This window comes from Diadema setosum, chromosome 8, assembly GCF_964275005.1.
Source record: "Diadema setosum chromosome 8, eeDiaSeto1, whole genome shotgun sequence".
Lineage (NCBI taxonomy): Eukaryota > Metazoa > Echinodermata > Echinoidea > Diadematoida > Diadematidae > Diadema > Diadema setosum.
Window position 1 is genome coordinate 27,445,438 of NC_092692.1, and position 21,961 is coordinate 27,467,398.

The 21,961-nt window shown below is 40.6% G+C and overlaps 1 protein-coding gene across 1 annotated transcript in view; it reads right to left on the reverse strand.

Moving 5' to 3' along the window:
* Positions 1 to 21,351, reverse strand: part of LOC140232172 (LLGL scribble cell polarity complex component 2-like) — a 110,339-nt gene extending 88,988 nt beyond the window's left edge. Inside the window, exons 1-2 of the mRNA XM_072312313.1 lie at positions 20,772 to 21,351; positions 7,000 to 7,097 (exon numbers count right to left, since the gene is read on the reverse strand). Coding sequence (XP_072168414.1) covers positions 7,000 to 7,097; positions 20,772 to 20,867 — 194 coding nt within the window. The 5' untranslated portion in view covers positions 20,868 to 21,351. The remainder of the gene's footprint in view (positions 1 to 6,999; positions 7,098 to 20,771) is intronic.
* Between the last annotated feature and the right edge of the window lie 610 nt (positions 21,352 to 21,961).

Genomic DNA, 21,961 nt, shown 5'->3' on the forward strand with positions numbered 1-21,961 from the left:
ACTCAACCTCACTGTAATGACTGGCAATGGCATGCAGCTTGCCACAGCATGTTATGTAATACATTCTCAAAATTCTTAATGTGTCTGCATGTACGTAATTATGCTTTGAAGTATCAATGATTACATATATAGTACACAAATTCTACAAATGGCAACAAGTATAAAGCGCAGAGCTGATTAGCCATTGCTCTGCTGTTCTACATGGTCAATGCAATTGCTAAACTTTATAGGCCTACATAATATGAGTCCTTTTTACAAGGAAAGGCCTTCAGCATAATACTGTGAAGTGACTTTCACACGATTGCACAAGTTAAAACATTAACAACAAATTGTATTTATTGTATATTCTATGATGGAAATATGTTCAGTACTTCATCCCCCCCCCCCCCCCCCAAGACCGGCCCCAGATCAAATGACTGCATATCAACCACAATAGGATAAAACAACAATGGAAAAACAATGACTGAATAACAACAAAATATGCCAGGCATTCCATGTTGTGTCTCTTCCCTGTGATGAGTACATTACAAGTGAGCAAGGCATTTTACATGCACCTGTGCTCCAGTCATGCAGGCAGGTGGACAAGGGCAGAGCACTCATCCAGGTTGCATGGAAGGCCTGGAAAACCCGCCGGTTGCTAGAGAGAAGACTGGTGGAGGTAGGCTATGTCCTCATCCCCGTTGGGAGCAGCCTGTCGTCATGACAATGGAAGCTAAGTCTGACAACAAAAACAACAAATCAGGCAAGATATATTAACAGGATTTTCCCCCCTATTTGTTATCAATGTTAACATATCCCTGAGGTAATTTTTTTGTCTCCCCCCCCCCCCCACTTCCATTTTTCGTGGTCTGCTGAGCAATGTCGGAGGTGCGAGGTGACAGTACTTTTGCCATATTGACGATGGCATGAAGCTGTTCTACCGGCATGGGCCAAGCATGGGAGAAGCATACAATTTCAACGGTTGGAATTGTTGGAAGTACTGTGTCTTACTTGGCATGTGAATGGAGCGCACATGATGAGGCTTAGTGGGGGAGAGTAATATATGAAAATTCAATTAGAACCAAGCTGATTACTTTACTACGTTAATTATTCTGTGTAGTACAGTTGCCACTTCCAGGCTATACTAGTATTCTAGGAGAGTATTTTGCTGAGCTTTTGTGATACTTTCAATTAGCAGCAAAGTAACAATATTCTTTGCATGAAGGCCAAATACAGCGATGTTTCCCTTTTCAGTGACTAAAGAATGCAGATCTGATAGAAACTGGCTCTCACAGACTTGTAAAGATTTCTAGAGAACTGTTTAAAGCTTTCAAACAAAAATCACCCCTGCTTTCCACATGACTCTTAAAATGACTTGGTGACTCTCAAATATGGTTTCATTAAACAAAACTGCAAGTACATGTAGTTCCAAAGGATTTGAAAAATAGCACAGCTGAAATCAAAATGACTCTTCCACAGGTCTTGCCACACGAAGATCGAGGACAAATTTAAAAGCGGACCAGGAAAGAACAGCTGCACAGGTGCGGTTAGCCACTAATAGTGCAATGTTAGCTCCATGGTTAAAGACATTGTTTGGCCAACAGCTGCATGGGGTGAGGTGGGAAAACCCTCTTGCGCAAGATACCTGCATTTCATTGTACGCCACATTCCCGCCGTCCCTAAAGAGATGATTAAACAATATCAATCATGTGTATGTCAATACCTTCTCCCTCTACCCCCCCCCCCCTTTCTCTCTCTTACCATTCATAATTCTGTATTTCTCTTACTATTCACACTTATACATTGAACATTGTACCTGTCATCTAGCCTAATTCATAGTGTATTGGAGTCCAACCACAAGCATGATGAAATGAGTTTGGGGTAATTGCTGGGCAGAGTGAGGAAAAGAGATATAATTATAACAATCCCCTCCCGCCAAATCTTTGAACGGCTGAACTTCACACACCAGTGGCTGCACACCGTGACTGGTCGTGGAGTGTTATCAACATATACACCGCTTGGTCGTGGGGTCTGGACCTCAACAACTGGCGTGCGCGACCTTGCTCTGTGCGGCCGTTTGTTCAGATCGCACAAAAGAAGCGTATGCGAGACGCTCGACCCCTTCACGTGCAAGAGGGCACGGCAAGAAAGAGAGAGGGGACCAAGAAGCGAAGCAAGGGGGGGGGGGGATAGAGAGAGAAAGAGAAAGAGCAAGAAAGAAACTGTGATAGATATATAACAGGGGGCAATGAACACGGAGAAGAGGAAAGATTTTGATCGAGACAATGCCTTTAGAATCTCCACGTGGGACCATGTGACTATAGTGGTGAAGGGACGGTGCGGGTCTGCGCACATGTGTACATTGTGCCCCAGCTCTCCAGGCCACACCAGCATGAAGAGATTACACTGCAGACAAATCAATATATTGTTTGCACTGTGAAGAAAAATTGGCGGGCTTGGCTGCACGTCAACTGCCCCAGACATGAATTCTGTTTGAAGAACGCAACAGAGAAAGACAGAGGGATAGCCAGTGAGAGAGAGGGGGGGACAGTGATGGGGTGGTGATATAGAATGAGTACCAACGGTACATAAAAATAGAACGTGACTTAGAGAGCAAATATTGATATCACACCTAAGCGAGAGGTAAACCTGATCACACACACATAATGCAACAGGCGCATGAATGTGGGTCTTGAGAGTTGAAATATGAATCTACATGTAGTGTACAGCCAACTTTTTTTTGGTCTAGTAGTATAGGATATTGAGCTACTTTTGTACTAGTTCAGTACTAGCCTTGTTTTGTTTTGTTTGTTTTGTTTTGTTTTGTTATGTTTTTAGGGGTTTTTTCGGCAGCAGGGTAGGAATAGTCCTGACAGCAGCACATGTGATGCATTCTAGAAATGTACATTTTTATACTTTTACACGCACATAAAAACTAGAAATTCTATTTCCTTTACTTCTGGAGTTCTCAAATTGCAATAAAATCTGACAATAAATACTTAGTCACAATACCCATAAAGGTATCAACATGGCTGCTTCTAGAAATCCAATCATAAAGGATTATATTTACCATGGATCACCTGTCTGAATGTCTTAAAGGAAGAATTACTGTATTCATTGTGATCTACACTGTATGTACTAAGCGAGTCTCCCAACTATAATGCCATTTTAGACAATGTGTATGTGGTTCTTGATAGCCCACTTAAATCTCAAGAATGGCCAATTTTTCCCAGCTGTGGCTATTAGTGCTCAAACAGTCATTCAATTACCATATTTTTCTGCTCCAGGCGATGCAATAGCTGTGAACCATTTGATGCAATAGAAAGGAGGGGGGGGGGGATCTGACAAGATGACAAAGTTGGACTGGAGGAGCTAAAACACCAGGCAAAGAAATAGAGGAGGGGGAAAAAAAAAGAGGACAAACAGGGCAAACAAAGTATCTTGCTGTATTGCTTACTTAGTGTACTGTGTGGTTAGGTTCAAAGTAAATACAGCCCCATTCAATGCTTTCACCTGTATTAATTACAGGCAGATGGCCGTTTTGGTCTCCCCAATTTTCTATACTATGGAGGTCACATATCATTAACAGGGGTAGCAGACTACTCAAGTAATTATCCACTTACCAGTAGCTATGTACATTGTATCCTACTGGAGTTTCTTTAATAGACTCCCACCTCTGATATCTTCCTTTCTTCTCTCCCCCCCCCCCTCTCTGTGCGTTTTTTTTTTTTTTTTTAATATAAAGCCATATCATGTGCAATGGTCAACCAACATATTAAAGCCTGAACCATCTCCAATTACTTCATGTGTATTTTCCCTACATCTTCCCCCTAAAAAAAATAACCAAATAAAACAAGCAAAAACCTGTAACACTTTTGGAGCAATGACCGAAGATACACTTATGACTTTAGAAGTACGTTTTTGCAGAAAATGCTTTTACACTTGCACAACCAGTATGATCACTGCCCAACCCTAACGGCCATAAGCTTCCCATCTCCCCCTCCCCCCCCCCCCCCCCCTTTTCAGGATAGGGTTGTTTATGTTCTCTTCACCCATATTCATACAGCGATAAGAGCAGTTACAAATTGTAAATCATTATACTAAAATTCACCTTGCCATTTTCAGTTTTAAAAAATTCTGAATCATTCATAGAACATACAACTACAACACATGCTGTAAAAGGTCAAATATGTTTGGATTTAGAGTAAATATCTTCTACATCAACTTCGACATTATTCTCCATTATGCACGAGCTGACACACATACCGTACATTGTAATTAGAGCTGACTGTAGGCAATGGAATTTGGATATTTTTAAAACAATCCACACAAGCTCATCACAACAGTCTGTAGGAAACAGCAAAAGTGTATCAACACTAAACGGCCCTGACAAAACGGGGTCACGCCGCTGTCTAGCCAGGGTGGTGACCTTACGAAAGCAGAGAAACGGACTACCATGTTCGCACACCATCTGTGGCACATTTGTATTTAACTGGACGACAAATGAAAAAACAATGTATGTGTTCACCCCATGGTCCTAATGTGTGTGCTGGGCATTAGTCACACAGCTAGAGTGGTGCGTAAGAGTCTGATCTTTTGGATCGATGTGGGAAAACAAAGGACGAGGACACCAGCCTGACTCACCGCAACCTCCCAGTTACCTCAGTACAAGTACAACACGTCCCTTTCCTAGCCCTTACCACCATCTGAATGCACACAGTCCATGCCAGACAGGGGATGTTGTTTTTAGAAAGGGGGAGGGATGGCAGAGGAGAGAAGTGGGGAGCTTATTCACAATTCATTCATGACAAGACCGCATTGTTTCTTCTGGTAATATTGATTGGTTAGTCATGATTGAGCTCTTTGGAATTAGCCTTGGGGTAGACTTACATTTGCCTTCATACTACCGAACAAGGTAGAGAAGCCACTATAAGCTGACCACTGGTTTAAACTTTGCAACTAAACAAAGGCTAACAAATCTTGATCTGTAAAGGAATACTGTACACAATATGGTTTCAGACACAATCACAATGCACACACACAACATGTGTACGTACACTGTAATGATACAATAATGTGTCTCAGCGAAAATTATGACATTAACATACAGGTGTATGCTCTTTAATGCACATCACATGATTTAATATCCAGAGCACAGCTGACCACACCACAAATATGTGCTTTAACCTTCTCTGAGGTTAAAAAAAAATAAAAAAATACTAGGGTTTTATTTTCCAGTATCATGAGACCAAGAAGAGCTGACCACAAACTTGTTTTATCCTTGTCTGCAGTATACTTTCATTTTTTCAATTGCTGATGGAAAGTTACACTTCATACACAAAACTCAAATGAAAACATGAGATATGAAGATATGAAATTCCCATAGACAATGGCACAATGAAACGACAATGCGTATGAAAAAATGTCTGAAATTCATTTTTCTTCTCGTCTCTCCCATCCTCTCTCTCCCTCTCTCTCTCCTCGCTTCTTCTCAATCTCTCACTTTTGATTCCCACTTTCTTTCTAATCACTAATGTTCCAAATCCATGCCTTGTTTTTGTTTTGTTTTTCTCCTGCATGTCAAAATACTTTCATGGCAACTGAATTAAATGTCATACCTCAAGTCACATGACAGTGCGATGTTGACAGATTTGATGTTTGCTTTCATATGTGGTATGAATATTAGACACTGGAAATATATTTCTGGGGGGGGGGGGAAGAGACAGATAGAAACCTGGACAGTTGTTAATATAATTACTTGCAGGAATCCTCAGACAAATAAAATGATTGACTTTTTAGACATTCGAAGGCAATCGGATGTGGGAAGCTGGGACGAACTGAGCGCTGCAGGAAATGAATGTCCAGGTGCATTCTCACTCACGTTTGACACGGTTCGACCCAATGAAATTAACCCAGGCTGTGCACGGCTTTGCACATTACACTATACGGTATTCGTTGGATGAAGGCATGCCATATTTTGAGGAGTGCCATGTACTGTGTATTACACAATGCCTGCAGCATGGTGATACCAGTACACATTGTCACTTAACGTACCATGTGCATTCACAGGAATAACACACATTTCAACACAACATACAGTGTACATAGCAGGTGATTAGAGCAGCAGAGCATTCAACTGCATTGTCTGAGCAGGGCCTCACACTGATTTGCGTTGTAACGACATCGCACAAATTATGACAACAAACACCATACAGGTAATTCTTTAGCTGTCAAATACCGGTAATTTTTTAGCTATCAAAAACCATCTACCAATGCCCAAGATGCTTCCCTACATTCACCTATAAAAATTAAAGAATCAGAATTGAATTTCAATTCATTTTGGACATTTAACTCAACAAATGATAAAGGTATACATAGATCTATTGTGATATCAAAAGGGCATGCAAATACCTTCAAAATATCCACTACTTTCTTACTATGTACAATTTTTCACCCAATTTTCCTCAGCAAATCAATGATTGCCTGCTTACTCATTTATGATGTGCTGTACACTAATGTACATGTTTTCATTGACTGACAGAGAGTCTTCTGGTTTTTGACAGCTGTCCAACAAATACAGCCAGAAGGTTATGTGCGCACTCTAGATTACCTAGATATTCTGAAACCTGTCTTACTTGTCATCCAGGTTTATGGGGAAAGAGATACACATACAATTACTGATGAAGGAAGCACACGCCTGAAGAGAAATGCAAACACCCGACTTTGGTACGCTCATTTACGAGACATACGTGCCCACGGAGGGGTATCTGCGCGGCTCGCAAATTATCTGGGTTAGAGCTTACACGGGAACACTTCATGTTCTCATATCACTGTAAGCCTCAGACAGCAAAAAAATTTCACTCGAGAACATGTGTGCACTGAGACTGCAAGTGGGGATCATATAATTGCTCCACTATGTTTCATACAGACATATATGTACACTTCTCTCCCTCTCTTTCTCGCTCATTCTCCGCGCAAGTCGCTGAATTCACTCCTCAGGTGTCAAAGTTCAAAGGATACATTCTGATGACTCCATTAGACGTTCCGATGGCAAACAGATTCAGTTTGGGATCGTTGGCCAGGGCAGTGGGCTTGCTGGGGAAGCCATGTTCCACAGTCTGCAGGGAGAGAGGGGGGAATAGGAGAAATATTGGTACAGGATTATCAATGATAGAACACTACACCACAGTGAAGTGCTGTGATAACACAAAGATCGGCGCGAAGCCAAAATAATTTAGTGCTTGGCAGCCAGAATTTTGCTTGCTCTTTATTTTCTTTCAGAGAAATCAGGTTTGAATACTTTCAAAGTGTGTTTACATTGTTATTCTTGGTTTATGATACTCAGAATAAATCATTCTCTTCCACACTCATTAGGATATCATATTAAACGTTTTAGATGGCAGCTGTTGATAACAAGGCTCCACATGACTTTGTAGAAGTGCCAGATTACTTCCGGCCAGTGATGTTGAGACAACACACTGGTCTGGTTTACTGACCAAGAATACATTGCACCTTTTACAGGCGATGAATCTGACATACTGGAAAGTGAGAATCTACAAATGTGTTTTTGGCTGGCAAGTTCACTTGGGGATGAACCAATGGTGCTAGTGACAACAGAAATCACACAATAGGGTAGGCAAAGGCTATCCTTGTCAGAATTAGAAAATTTCTGAGGCTACCACTAAGGTAATATCAAAACTAATCTGCCAACTTATCTTAGGCTAGCAGCTATTAAAGTACATAGTGTAAACAGTCCTGTCGCATTTGAACATACAGAGCTTTCTTATCAGGATCGACAAAAGCAAAAAAGATGAAACACCGAAGGGGCAAGATTCTCAACCCATAAAAATTTTTGTCGCATTCACACATTTGTCTCTTCATACACAGAATGCTCATGAATGTAATATGTATCAATGTCGACTTTAACCCTGTTCAGTTTCTAATGAGTTTTGAGGATCACAACTCATATTGCATTTTAAGTCTACACGTACACACATGTACTTAACACTTCTAGCAGAAAAACACTCTTTTCAAAAGAGAAAAACAAGCATATTGCTTCTGAATTGCATCAGTATCTGTGTGTAAAAACAACATATTGTACATACATCTAATGACTGCCCATTCCTTATTATACAGTAATACACATTGCGGCATGTCTACTTCAAGGTTCTATTAATAGCGATACTGTTTTCTATGCCGTCCACTCCGTTCCTACATGATATACCACATACATGTGTTTTTATATAGGAGACGTATTTTTAGATCTACAGCTGTATTCATTTTCCTGACCATCTTCTAAGTACTGACACAAATGCCTCAAGGTTTTCAGGGATTTCTTTCTTCAACAACATACTGGTATCATGGGTCCCGGGAGTTTGAATGACAATGGTTTGGTTTTAGTGTTCTGTGGGGTGAATCACATCTAATACAGACTACACTGTATCATATTATGTTTACTATACCTTCCCACTGGGCATCTACATTGTATACATAAAAAATAACATAACTGCCTACATATAATGTAGTCACAGGGCAGTAAGAACCAACTAACCCCGAGCCATTTATACTCAATGAGTTCCCCCATATGAAACTTCTGGCTTGTAATAGTAATGGCATTGTTGATGACCAGGAATTATGCTAATTGCAATGATGAATCAAACTGAGCAAACACTGTTGTTGTGGAGTAGCCAGCAGCTGCCACCATTAAGAATTAATCAGGGAGTGTGAATATACAGAGTAGGTCTCCTGATTAAAATGTTTTCTCGCTGATTCACAGAAGGACCTCATAAACAGAATTGAAGGGAAAGTCCAGTTTGTTTCCATATTGGGTTTACAATGATGTCATTTCTGGTACACATGTACAAATTGAAGGGGTTTAGTAATACCTGCAATTTCTCTTTGCTTTCTTTTTCCCAATGCAGGGAATAATTTTCCCGGTATCGCATCACAATTTGCTATGCATTTTTTACACTACTGCTACACAAACTAACTTTCGTGTAGCAGTTTTATTGCATAGAAGTGCACAGGATACCATTCGAAATATTGTTCATCAGCTGAAATTGCTAATCAAATATGAGTTGGAAAATTATTCCCTGAAATGATCATTTTTTACCTACCATAAATCACTGGAGAGTGAAACAACTATGACAATGTATATTTTGTCTCATCTGGAATAAGCAAGGACCTACATATTAATGTCTTCCCAAGGCAAATTCCAGGACAGTGAAAACAAATCACATGTAGATCTAGAACTTTTTTTTTTTTTTAAACCAATCAGTTATATTTTTAGGGAGAGGTGGAGGGAGGAGGGAATCTGCATCACACATTACAAATCTGTTTATACACTTAAAATCTATATGAGTTCAACTCTTTAAGAAGCAGCAAACAAACAGCACTGCACTCTACGGTCTATTCTGTAGAAACCACAGCGATACAATCTGTATATTCATTCAAAGCACGTAACAGTTATGCATACCAGAACAAAACTAAATGTGCGAGTGACAAATCCATTGTAATCTTCACTGACTAAACGAGACTGCACCCCACTAACACTAGCCCCCATTTCTCCCATACACTAGATACATCAACACTCATACTCCCAAGAATGATAAACTGATGACTTGCTTCACATGTTGACTCATCAGAGTCAGGCCTAATGCATGTTTATTTCCTTGGGCTCATCATCGCCACTACACAACTTGTATTTCCAGTGAAATTAGAGAAAGGAAGAAGATGAAAACAGTTGAAGAACATCATGCAGTATGTAGTTTGCTTTGCCAGAAGCATGCTATATTTCACATATTAAAGGACAAGGCCACCTTCATATATACATGTGGATAAAGTGCATGCAGCAATATTAGTAGAACACATCAGTTTGAGGAAAATTGGACAATCCGTTGAAAAGTTATGAATTTTTGAAGTGTTTGCTCAATCACTGCTGGATGAGAAGACTACTACTGCAGCTGATGTCACATGCGTACAACGATATAAGGAAAATAAAAAGAGAATTTCACAAAACTTTACTTTTTGAATAAAGTAGACATTTCTTTGACTTGTCACTGATGTATGTTATGGGTAATATTAATCCCCCTGCCTTGTGAAAGAGAGAAGTCAAGTGTTCTTTTGTTATGCGAAAAAAGTGAAAATATGTTAAATTATCTTTATTCTTTCTTTATATCGTTGTACACATGTGACGTCACAAGCAAAAGTAGTCTTCTCATCCAGCCGTGACTGAGCAGAAACTTCAAAAATTCATAACTTTTGAACGGATTGTCCGATTTTCCTCAAACTCTCACTGATGTATACTACTAATATAGCTGCATTCACTCAACCCACATGTCTACAAAGGTGAACTTGTCCTTTAACACTGTTGACATTGCTTAGACTGGAGGTTTAATACAACAGAACACATGGTTATGTACAATGAAGTGGTAAATTTGTGGACAATGTTTTACTTTACTGCCATGGCTTGTAAAAGAAACTACACAAGTTATTTTAAGAAAGCCATTTTGAGAAACTACACAAGTTATTTTAAGAAAGCCATTTTGTTATCATAGCACCTCTCTACTAAAAACAAACACCCCTTTTGTGTGTGTGAGTGTGTGTCTTTTGAAAGCATACGTATGAAGTGCAACAAATGCAATTTAACATCCATTGTAATGACGCACGAATATTGCACAGTGATCATATCTAGCACAACATACATGTACTCCATAGCGTATATTTGATAAAGGAAGCTGGCAGCTTTAGGTCCTCACTTTTTAGTTTCACTACTACACATACATATGTACATTGCATCCCATTGAACTGTTTTAACTCACATTTGAATTGCCATCTATGCTGATGAGGTCATACTGCGATGCTTGAGTCTTTGTGTACTACATTCACACACCTTTGTTACTCACTCGACGGCTTGCCAACTTCATGTATTTTGCTCAAACACACAACCGCACACAATGCCGATCAATAAATTGCAATATGGCACAGTAAATTGGAAGCGTCATGTGCACAAACATTTCTATAGAAAGTTAGGTATGGCTTTGAAAAGACTGAATGTTCTCCAAAAAATGATTGTGCATTGTGGTCTCAGAATAACAGAAATAAACACAATGTTACAAAGAATTAATCGTGCAGCACCCTGACCTGGCCACAGCTGTTCCACTTGGAAAGACACATGTACATTTGTACATAACAACTTGTATCGCACCTGACTGCAGATGCCTTTATGTGTATTGCATATAATTTGTGTTACACTGTACATGTAAGACCCCGTTTACAGTGCGAGGCTCGGCCGTGGCCGAGCCGCGGCTGTGCCCAGCCCCGCTTCAGTGTAAACGCGCAAAAGGCCAAATGCGAGGCCAAAATTGGCCTCGCATTTGGCCTCGCTCTGGAGGTGGTCTCAGCCGCACTGTAAACAGGGTCTTAGTGCTTACAAATACAAGTACCTAGGTACATTCATTAGGAGACTATTCATACTGTAACTTTGAACCCTTTCAAGAGTGGAGTGGATTAAAACCAGGATGTGTGTCTGTATGTGAATGGAGGGGGGGGGGGGGGTGCCTCCATGTGTTTCTTTTAATATCTGGTTCATATTATCCATGTATACAATGTATCCCTACTTTCCTCTTTAATCTGAAATAATACTGAAATACATGTAGGCCTACATTAGTGTAATGCATTCTGTATCCTTTGGGTGGAATGGTTGTCAATACACTGTAGTGTAACCATTCCTCTGGGTGCTGGTATCACATCGCATTCTTACTGTATTTCCCCCTCGAATCCTTAAGCAAATTACAGTGTTACATTTATCAAACATGTCATGAATCCACACATTCCTACATGTATACAGGGTATACAGGCAAAGCATGCATTTTTTTTTTACCTATTGAAAAACATTTATCAACTATTTTTCATCACTCCAAGATTTGAAAGTGTAATATACTCTACATGCAATTTCTAACTTTTTCTTTCCTATGAAACTTCAAAAACTCCCTCTATCCCTACACCTGTACAATGTATGTTGTACACGTTTAATACTATGTCTTTACATGGTCAGCAACTGATATAATCACAACTTCTTCAATCTGTAGCAGGCTTTGTTTGAATTGTCTACATGTACAAATGTACAGTACATGTACATGTATACAGTTCTGTACAAGGTGCTGTAGGTGAAGGATTACTTTGCCTTCCCATGGCACACATGACAAGTCACATTTCTATAATTCATGACACTCCTGTATTAAACTCTTTGCTATTCCCAGCATACACGTGGCCACTGTCTGCTATTTTTAGCTCTCTTGAATGAGTGGAGATGGGTTGAACAACCCGCCGGCAGCTGACTAGCAGACCCATCAAGTGGGCACATGACACCCAGCATTAAGATATCCACCGCCTCAAAATCCAGTACAGGAAGTCACTAATTTTTGGGGAAGTCCCTAGGATGGAATGACAGCTCTACTGTCTCGGCTGTTGTAATTACCCAAGTCCTACCCCTTCCCCTTGAAAATGATTTTCCATGATCGGCAGAATGTTTCTGCAAGTATGGTTTGCTGCAGACTCTCTCTCCCCCTCCTATAAAATTTTCTCCCTCTCCTATAAAATTTTCTCCCTCTCCTATAAAATTTTCTCCATGGACTTGCATTCTATTTTATTCCCCCCTTCTCCAAGTACAAATATATATATATATATATTCTTGTGTACACCAAATTATGGATGATAATTGACAATATGAGACTCCAGTATATTGTACCTGAACTATTATGTATGCAAATTTTCTAACACTGGTCTGTGTGCTTTTCTCCTCTGGTGTTGTCATTTTGGTTTTTATCAAAAGTCTTTAATAAGGAACTACAAGTGTAGCACTGAAGATTTAAATTTGAAGATAACAAACAGGACTACTCTACTAATATCCTTTTCTCACTTCTGAACAGCAATCCAAAGTTTTGTGAACTTCATAAAGCCGCTCTGTAGGTCACCACTATGCTCTTCATGAACTATAGGTGAGTATAGCAGGACCCACCTCCCTGACTACACACTGCACCTTGTGTGCCCCATCAGTGCAAAATCAAATATCCAGTATTTTAGTGCATGGCACAATATTATGACAGGATGATATGGGATGTACATCAAATCACTGCTTTCAATAGGATTAGCACTGCTATGCCTACGAATTTGGTGTTCTTCTATCCGCTATCAATTTCCATTTCAGAGTCAAATTTTCAATTGTGCAAAAGCATCATCATCAATCACATTATGGTCACACAGGTTTGGGGGGGGGGGGGGGGAGGGACTACAGATGTGCAGACCTGTACATTATCTGGGCGAGAGAGACAACCTTGCTTGCAGATTCATTGACTGGGGGAATTCAGCCATGACTGTTGACCTCTTTCCAACATTGACACATGACCCCTGGGAGAAATTGATGAGATCTCCATCCCTCGGAACCACAATCATGCCCGAAGAGATTCATCCCTGAATGCATGCCTACAAGGGCTGCCATCCACTTGCTCAACATGTAGTGCCAAATGAGTGGGGCCTGACGGTGTAGGGCGCCTGATCTTCCAGACGCACAATTGTCGGTGAATACATAAGAGGGGGGGGGGGGAGGGGGGAGAGTCTGGAAAACGTATCAACCCATCGCCCAGCCAACAAAATGGACAATGCATGTGGCGGTACCAACTGGCATCACGTTGTCCAAAGCAGCAGAGAGACCTTCTTTTTTTTTCATTAAAACAAGAACAACAACACAAAAAAAAAAAACAGTGATGAAAACAGCCTAACGTACATGTACATGTGTATAGTGGACAAATGGGAAGACACGTGGCATATACTGTGTATACACTTGTATGGTCACACTTTAGCATCCATGAATGGATTTCATCCCTTCTAGAGCCATTTGTGTCAATACAAAACTTGTACTATTAAACTTGATGCCAAACAATATCCATGGGAATCTCATCTTTGCATCTACAGTACCATTTCACTATTTATCCACATCCCATCAGTTTGATGACTGAATGCATCTCATCAGTACCTTGTGAATAAATCATGAAATGCGGGAGAGACATCCTCTTTCATACTTTCTGCGTATTTGATTCGCTGACATTGAAGAAGCGATACAAGCTGTACGGTACATGCATTTAATACATGTACAGTTGCATGTCACTTCAACTCAAGCAGGTTGTTCTAATACATGCACTTGTAGGTGCAGTATTATCTTCAAAGCTTTTGTGCACATCAGTGTTTTTCATCCATTTGACCATCACCACCCAGATCAATCACTAGAGTTTGACAATCTTTTACAGCCAAAGAATAATTTTGAGGCCTGTAATGCTCATGCCTTCTGGGCAGGTAAATATAATTTTGGGGGAACAGCAAAGGGTTTTAGCAAAAGAGTGCAAAGTGCAGATTGCCATGCAATGCATGACTCATCACACACACCACATAAATGTATCACTCCATTATTCATAGATATTTAGGATTCAAGTGTTCATTTGCCCATTATTCAACCTCAAGTTTGGCATACAGTAGCTGTGCCTAAAGCAGTTCACGTACACATACAGTACATGTACTTACTGTACAATTTACTCGGATAATGCTGCTTGCATTTTTAATGTCACAGATACAGTATCCCCCTAACCCTATAAGAGAAACGCATTGTATGTGGGATAGATGAAAATATTATGCACTGTGCAATGTGAAACATTGTTAGTCATAGTATAATGCACCTGTAACGCCAATGATTTCCAACTTTATAAAAAAAAAGAGAGAGAGAGAAAGAAATGTGGTGCACAGAGATGTGCTTTGTGACGCAGATACTGTATTAGTGCAGAATCCATGTTACTTCAATCTGTAGAAGTACAGGTAAGCTGCTAATTTTTGAACATTTCTGGCTTTGACAAGCCTGTGTGTAGTTTAACCTGTTGAGGACGAGTCCCGATTATACCAGGCGATTGTCTATGGGAGATGAGTGTATTTGTAGTTGACTAGGCATCCATCTCTGATTCTGGATACAGTTTCTGGGTCTTACTTGATCTACAAATATAAAACAGGGCAATACAGACAATAATTTTCACATTGGCCCAATGGGCAAATGAAGGTTGATCATCCTACACAGTCTAGATTTTCAATGGCATGGGTGTTTGATCCGTTTGCCTCAGGCAAATTGGACAAAGAACCCTATGATGGTCTTTGAGGGTATTCCCACACAAATTGACAGAAACAAACCTTTTCTTTACATTCTGTGTGTGTGTCTCTCTGTCTGTTTTCGTGATATTGTTTGGGTACTTTAATGTGGTTTGTCGTTAACCACCAGAGCAGGCATTTTTTTTTCTTTTCTTTTTTTTTTTAATTGTGTGGGCAACAGCTTCAAACAAAGCATGAACAATGTATAATCATAAGTACATGTACTTCTGGGAAACAATGCAGCGTGGGAGGGTACCTCATTGTACCTGGGAGACTTCACTTGTGTTTAAAGCTTAAAGGTCCTATTTACCTTTGGGAGCAGTGATTTAAAGAATGTTCAAGATATCACATTTGATGCATATGTGTAGGTCAGTTGTATCACAAAACATCCTACCATATAAAATGTTTGCAATAAAGTCTAAAATATAAGGAGATATCAGTATTTTTCTCATTAAACCGTAACTGTAGACGGTTTAGTCTGGAAACATTTTTATTATGAATATTGTTCACATTTTGTGTATTAAACAATACTTAACATCGGTTATAATATACGGATTCAAATTTTTACAGTGGTTGTTTCTATCTCTAACTCACATTGTAGAACTATTTTAAAGCACTAATGCTGGGTTTTTGTTTCTTCTGCAAATGGTAAATTATGCCTTTAATAGAGTTGTCAAGCCAGGCAAACAAAACTGTAAAAGTTTGATGTACACTGCAATCTCTATACAAGTACAGAATGCCCAGTCTACTAGCGAGAGGGGGTTTCAAACAATAAGACATAATGAAATCTAATGACGTAAAGAATAAAATGAGTCAGCAGCCCTACTGTACATGGAGCTGAAATACACACCATACACTGTATACGATGTTGCTGTACTACTGAAAATGTCAGGTAATATCACCCGACTCTCATATTGTTTGAACACTACATACTGTGTAGGCCTACACATTCACAGTACATTTGTATTGATCACTGTATTTATGCAGTGTTCTGTACTACAGTGTATATCATATGTTTATATGACTAGGGAAATTAACGTTTTGTTTATCATTGCTGTCTTAAAGGTATTAGCCCACATTTGTAAACCTACAGCAATTGGTCTCATAGTTAGCATGGAGTTTGGGTATGATTGCAGTAACACCTGTGCAAAATTTCATTCCAATTAGTCCATTACTTTCATAAAAATAAATGAAAATGCACCGTATGCATGCGTACAAAAACGCTCGCTAGCTCCGGTCCACGCAGGTACTACATGCATGCGATACATGTGTAAGTTAATGTGCGTAGCTAGCCTGCGCTCGTAATTTGATTTTGGGTCGGGTTGACCCGGTTTGAAAATTGATTTTAAAACGATGATTTTCTCTCTTTTATCGAATGGTATAGATAAAGAGCAACAGGTGAGGTACGTTACTGTTATAACTTGTACTTGAAGTCATATTGGACCTGTTTTATGCAGTTTTGATTTTCGTGGGTTTGCAAATGTGGGCTAGTACCTTTAACACACAACAAATGTCATGCTCTCCATGATTGGGGTAGATTTGATCATGGAATACAAACATACAGTACCTCAGTATGATATCGAACCCACGTGTTTTACCACACTAAGCAAATAAGCTACGAGTACTCATTCTTTTCAAATACAACTTTTATAGTACAGACAATGACAATCTTTTTTTTTTTTTTTTGTTCCCTGTAAGTTCCCTGACGTACGTTGTACAATCACTTTGAGACTGGGTAAGTCTACATAAAGTTGAGAGCATGTTTTGTTCCAGTCAACATTTTTAACATTTGCTGAACCTACTGAATACTTGAACTAGAATGTGAATAAAGGCATGAATGACACTGCCAATGTCACAGCCGACAATATCACCGACATGGAAAGAATGGTTAGAAACGACAAAAAAAAAAAGGAAAAAAAAATCCAAAGAAGCCATATATCTTGTTTTGTTCATGACTAGTGATCCTTGAAACAATTACATTACGTGTACCCAGGGTGCCCTGCAACGTGGCAATGAGGTACGGAAGAAATATGGGCCTGTAACCTACAGTGTTATGAATGTGGGATGGATGACAATGAACCACTTAACACTTCCCATCTCTCTATCACCCGTGACCTTTGCTAGCATTCATGCATGCAGGCACAATACGTGGTGGCTTTTCAAGCTGTTGTCTTGTCTGCTTCAAAATGTGTAGAGTTCAAGCACGCCTAATCAAGCATAGTTGATATTTCAATGCACACACATTAGCATTTTTTTTTTTTGCCAGTAATACAAAATTTTATCATAAACAAATATAACAGTCTCTATACCAATTAAACAGTACGAGCCTAAACAACAGGAGGAATGCCACTTCATGTGCCATTGACATTTGGGTATGTTCACAGTAAAAGGGGCCATTTCAGGGATGTCCAAATTTATGCATGTCAGGCTATTTTCTGTTTTCAGTGTTTTTTACCCCTTATAAATACAATATGATCTTTTAGAACACTTTAATGAGAGATACATGTAATTTTGCCCACAAATTGCTTCAAACAAGCAATCTATTAACATTTTTTTTTCAAAAACAACTTGTACAAACTGAAGGCTGTGATAGGCCTGAATGTTACTGTAGGGGGATGCTTAAGCACAGAAAAAAATTCGTCGGTGATTAACTATCACCAAAATGTATAAATGCAGATGTGCACGCAGCATGTGTGTTAGCATGTTATTAGCGTACGCACCCGCACCAGGGTTCTATCTCCCGTGCACATACCAAGGTTCGACCATGCACAAAAGTGCAGAAATCTAGTATCTAACAGTGTAGGAGGGATAGGTTTTTACACATGCACATACTGTAGCAGATGGTTGAATTCTGGATGGCATTGTGGTCGAATCATGGGCAGGTTAGTACATTGAATGGAGCCCTTTTTCTATGAAAATTCCATCAAAATATTTGACATTTTCAACAGATGGTGAGCCATTGCATACATGAAATGTTAATTTTACTATGTCTAAAAGTCTCTATTTGAGTTTATAAACTTGCTGATTTAGGATGTAGCTTGGACCCCGTTTACAGTGCGGGGCCGGGCTCGGCCGCGGCCGAGTCCGGCCTCAATTGCGCGGCCGAGTCTGGCCTCAATTGCACGGCCGAGCCTCGCAATTTTGTCCGTTTACACTGCTGGGCTCGGCCGCGCTTTTGATTCAAAACTTTCAATATTTTGTCGTAGTGGCGCTCTGCTTGTAAACAAACGCAATTTGGTATTGTCTGGTTTTCAGACCCTTTGCCAAATGAATTCCGTGGCGACGAAGTCGCCGTTCGGGCAAAGGCCTTTGCCGAAGAAAAAAAAATCCTTTGCAGGACAAAACCACCTTAAACTATACTAGTTTTCAACGTTGAGGGGGTTAATATCCTGAATAGCGAAAGATACAAGCAGAGGGTTTGGAAGCCAGACTAAAATTGGCCGCGCATTTTGCCCAGTTTGCGTTTACACCAAGAAGAGGCAGGGCTCGGCCGCGGCTCGGCCGCGGCCGAGACCACCTCCAGAGCGAGGCCAAATGCGAGGCCAATTTGGCCTTTTGCGCGTTTACACTGAAGCGGGGCTGGGCTCGGCCGCGGCTCGGCCGCGGCTCGGCCGCGGCCGAGCCTCGCACTGTAAACGGGGTCTAAGACTGAAATTGATCTAGATGAAATCGAGAAGCACGAGGTATAGAAAATTGTACCTCACCCTTCTATTGCTTAAAGGAATTGTACAGTACTGGTTGAGGTGGGGATTCATGTTTTGAACATTCCTAAGTGAGATATATGTAATGAAAAGCCTCTTACGAAATATGAAAGAGCATGTAATTTTAAGAAGGATTCAACGTTTATGTGATGAAAATTGGTTTTCAAATGGCCGATATATCCAAAAAAGAGCTAATAATAAAAGGCGACATGCCACAACTTTATTAGGATCTCTTTGTTTCACCTTGTTTTTGGATATCTCAGCCATTTCAAAACCGATTTTCATCGAATAAACTTTTGATACCCCTTACGCATGCTCCTTGACAGGGGTCGCACTTAACTTTTTTTTTAACTAGCCAGGCGGACTACTTAGAATCAATTTTGACACTGAAGCAATATTTTGGCTAGCCAGACGGACTAGTAACTTCAGAATTTTATGATTTTTAGCTAGTCCGGCGTGATTTTGGGTGGCCAATGGCCAGCGGACCATCGCCAATTTCGAACCCTGCTTGACATCTCAGAGTGGTTTCTGAATATCTCGCAAAACGTTAAAAGCTAAATCCTCACCTCGACCAGAACTGTACACACCCTTTAATGTCGACAGATAAGACAGTTTTTAAGCATCTCCCTACAGCGATGAATATGACACATGACAGGCTTCTGTCCATTGCCTGAGGACGTACCCGTAAAAGTTCTCTTTTTAAAGTCATAAAACTCCTCTCAGAGTCAGAAAACTGACAAAAACAAAGCTAGCGCCCTCTCATCACTTACACGAGTACAAAGAGGCCGAGAGAGTTTACCTGCCAGGTAGCCCGACCAGACACTGTTACGCTATGCGAAAACAGCGTCTGACACGCACGGCATGCAGCCTCGAAGTGAGGAACCTCAACACAACTACAAAACTTAGGAACATGTATACTTTTCTCCTTTAAACAGAATACTTTACTCACGTTAAATGCTACAGAAGAATAGTTCGCCACACTAGGTCCATGGAGACCACTTGCGATAAGTCCGTGGAACAAATAAATGACACTTTCTGGCGCAATTCCTGACCGCCGGGCTTCGTCGTTGCAGGATTCAAAATGGCGCCTTGACTTATGCGCATGCGTGACCGGATGTGCTCCAGAGCGAGCGCGTGTGCGTTGAAAGTGTCGAACAAACCTTGGCGTCTGCGACACAATAACCCAGTACAGTTTATAGCTGTATACCTTATACTAGTAACCGTGCGTACGCTGCTTGAAAGGGCATTCACATCACGTGACCACCCGATATCTGAGCTTGGCCTGGCGTGAAAGATTGTGTACGGTGTGGACATGCTGGATATGATGATCAATTTCGGTAAGTTTCATTACGTACATTTGAATATATATAGCATCAGATGTAGAGTAAATATTGAAGAGTATACTCGATGAGTTTGAGGTGACAAAAATGATCGTAAGTATCAAAAGTCAAAGCTATCGTGTACGATTACGTCGCCTCTCCTAGTGATTGGTGGTCGCGCGCGTACAGCCCTGTCGCGACGTACCATGTACAGCGACTGGGCTGTGTATAGTTACCTGCCAGGCTGAGTTTACCCAGATACCTGTAACTATGGACAGGTTGTGCTGACAGATTTCCTTATTATATTTACATCAGTACAAATTTCTGTGTAGGACCCTTGACCGACAAGTACGTCTAACGTTAATTCCGCGAAAAACTTCTCATTTATAATCGAATGACATTTGCTGGGTCAGTTTTATTATGAATGAGAAGTTTTTCGCAGAATTAGACATAGACTCTAGAGGTCTACTTGTCAGTCATTGTAGGGGCTATAGCCAATGTATAAACCCCCCCCCCAAAAAAAAAAAAAAACAAACAAACAAACAAACAAACAAAACAAAAACAAAAACAAAAACAACAAAATACAAACCTTGACAAATGTAAAGAGCTCTTGTCTAATTTTGCGCCGCTCCTCCAGGGCCGCCGTGTTTGGCCGATGAAATAGTTTTCTCATGCGACTCGCCATGACGTTGTGTGCTTATTAATCCTTTGTACTTCCACAGAGATTCAAAAATCACAGAGTGGTGAATTGATTCCTTGCCACTCAAAATACCGCCCTTCTTTGTCAGAGTACCAAAAATCCCGATGATTCAGAACAACGCAATCGCGTTGGGGTGGATCGATGTCACAGAACAGACAGTGAATGAGTACAGCCGTCACTCTCCGTGTCGCTTCTTCAGACGGCTACCGATGCAAGCAGCAGCTATAAACACTGGTATCGGGCGTCACACGCCTACACAACACACAGCACAGCGCGTGGTACACTGGGGTGACCGTGCATACATGTGTCGAAGACACTCGGGTTGGCAAAATACCGGAAGAGCGTGCGTGGGATGCGGCAGGCTGGCTGGCTAGCATGCACACTTTACACACACACACATAGAGGAGCGTGAATGAAACGGTAGCAGTATCAGCAGCGAGATGCTGTCAGTTTATAAGCCTTTTTTCCCCCTTGTATCTGTGAGGTAAACAAAAGCAAGAGACACGGAGTCAGACACAGTGTTCGGTAAATCAGGTAGAATATATTTGCAAATTATTTCTGACAGAAGGATTTTCTTACCTGTAGCTAGAAGTCCCTAGCGTCGTACGTTATCGTGCATCAAGCAACGGTCATATTCACCGTACGAAGAATTCCGCGTCCCGTGTTTAGGGTGTTACAGAGATCCGAGAGTGAGCACGAGCGAGCAAGATCAGTCAATGGCCAAATACGTACGCGTCTCAGCACACGCGAATTTTGCGCTCTTTATTCACAAGCCTCCATCGATACTAAAGTAATTCATATCAGATAATAGCGCACATCAGACTTTCGGTCCCTCCATGCTGCGCCATGGTGTCATTACCCAATACCACCACTGATCTCGAGATTACCACACAGAAGAGTTCTGTGGATTACCATGCACCTGCCTCAGTTCTTCGACCTCGCAGATGGAGTATACACTATACACAGAGTTTTATCAATACGTATTGAATTTACATTGATAGAGTCCCAGAAATCAACTAAAACTCTAGCTTGATAAAACAGGGTCCTGAAGATTAGAGAATCAGTTTATTTTAGCAATA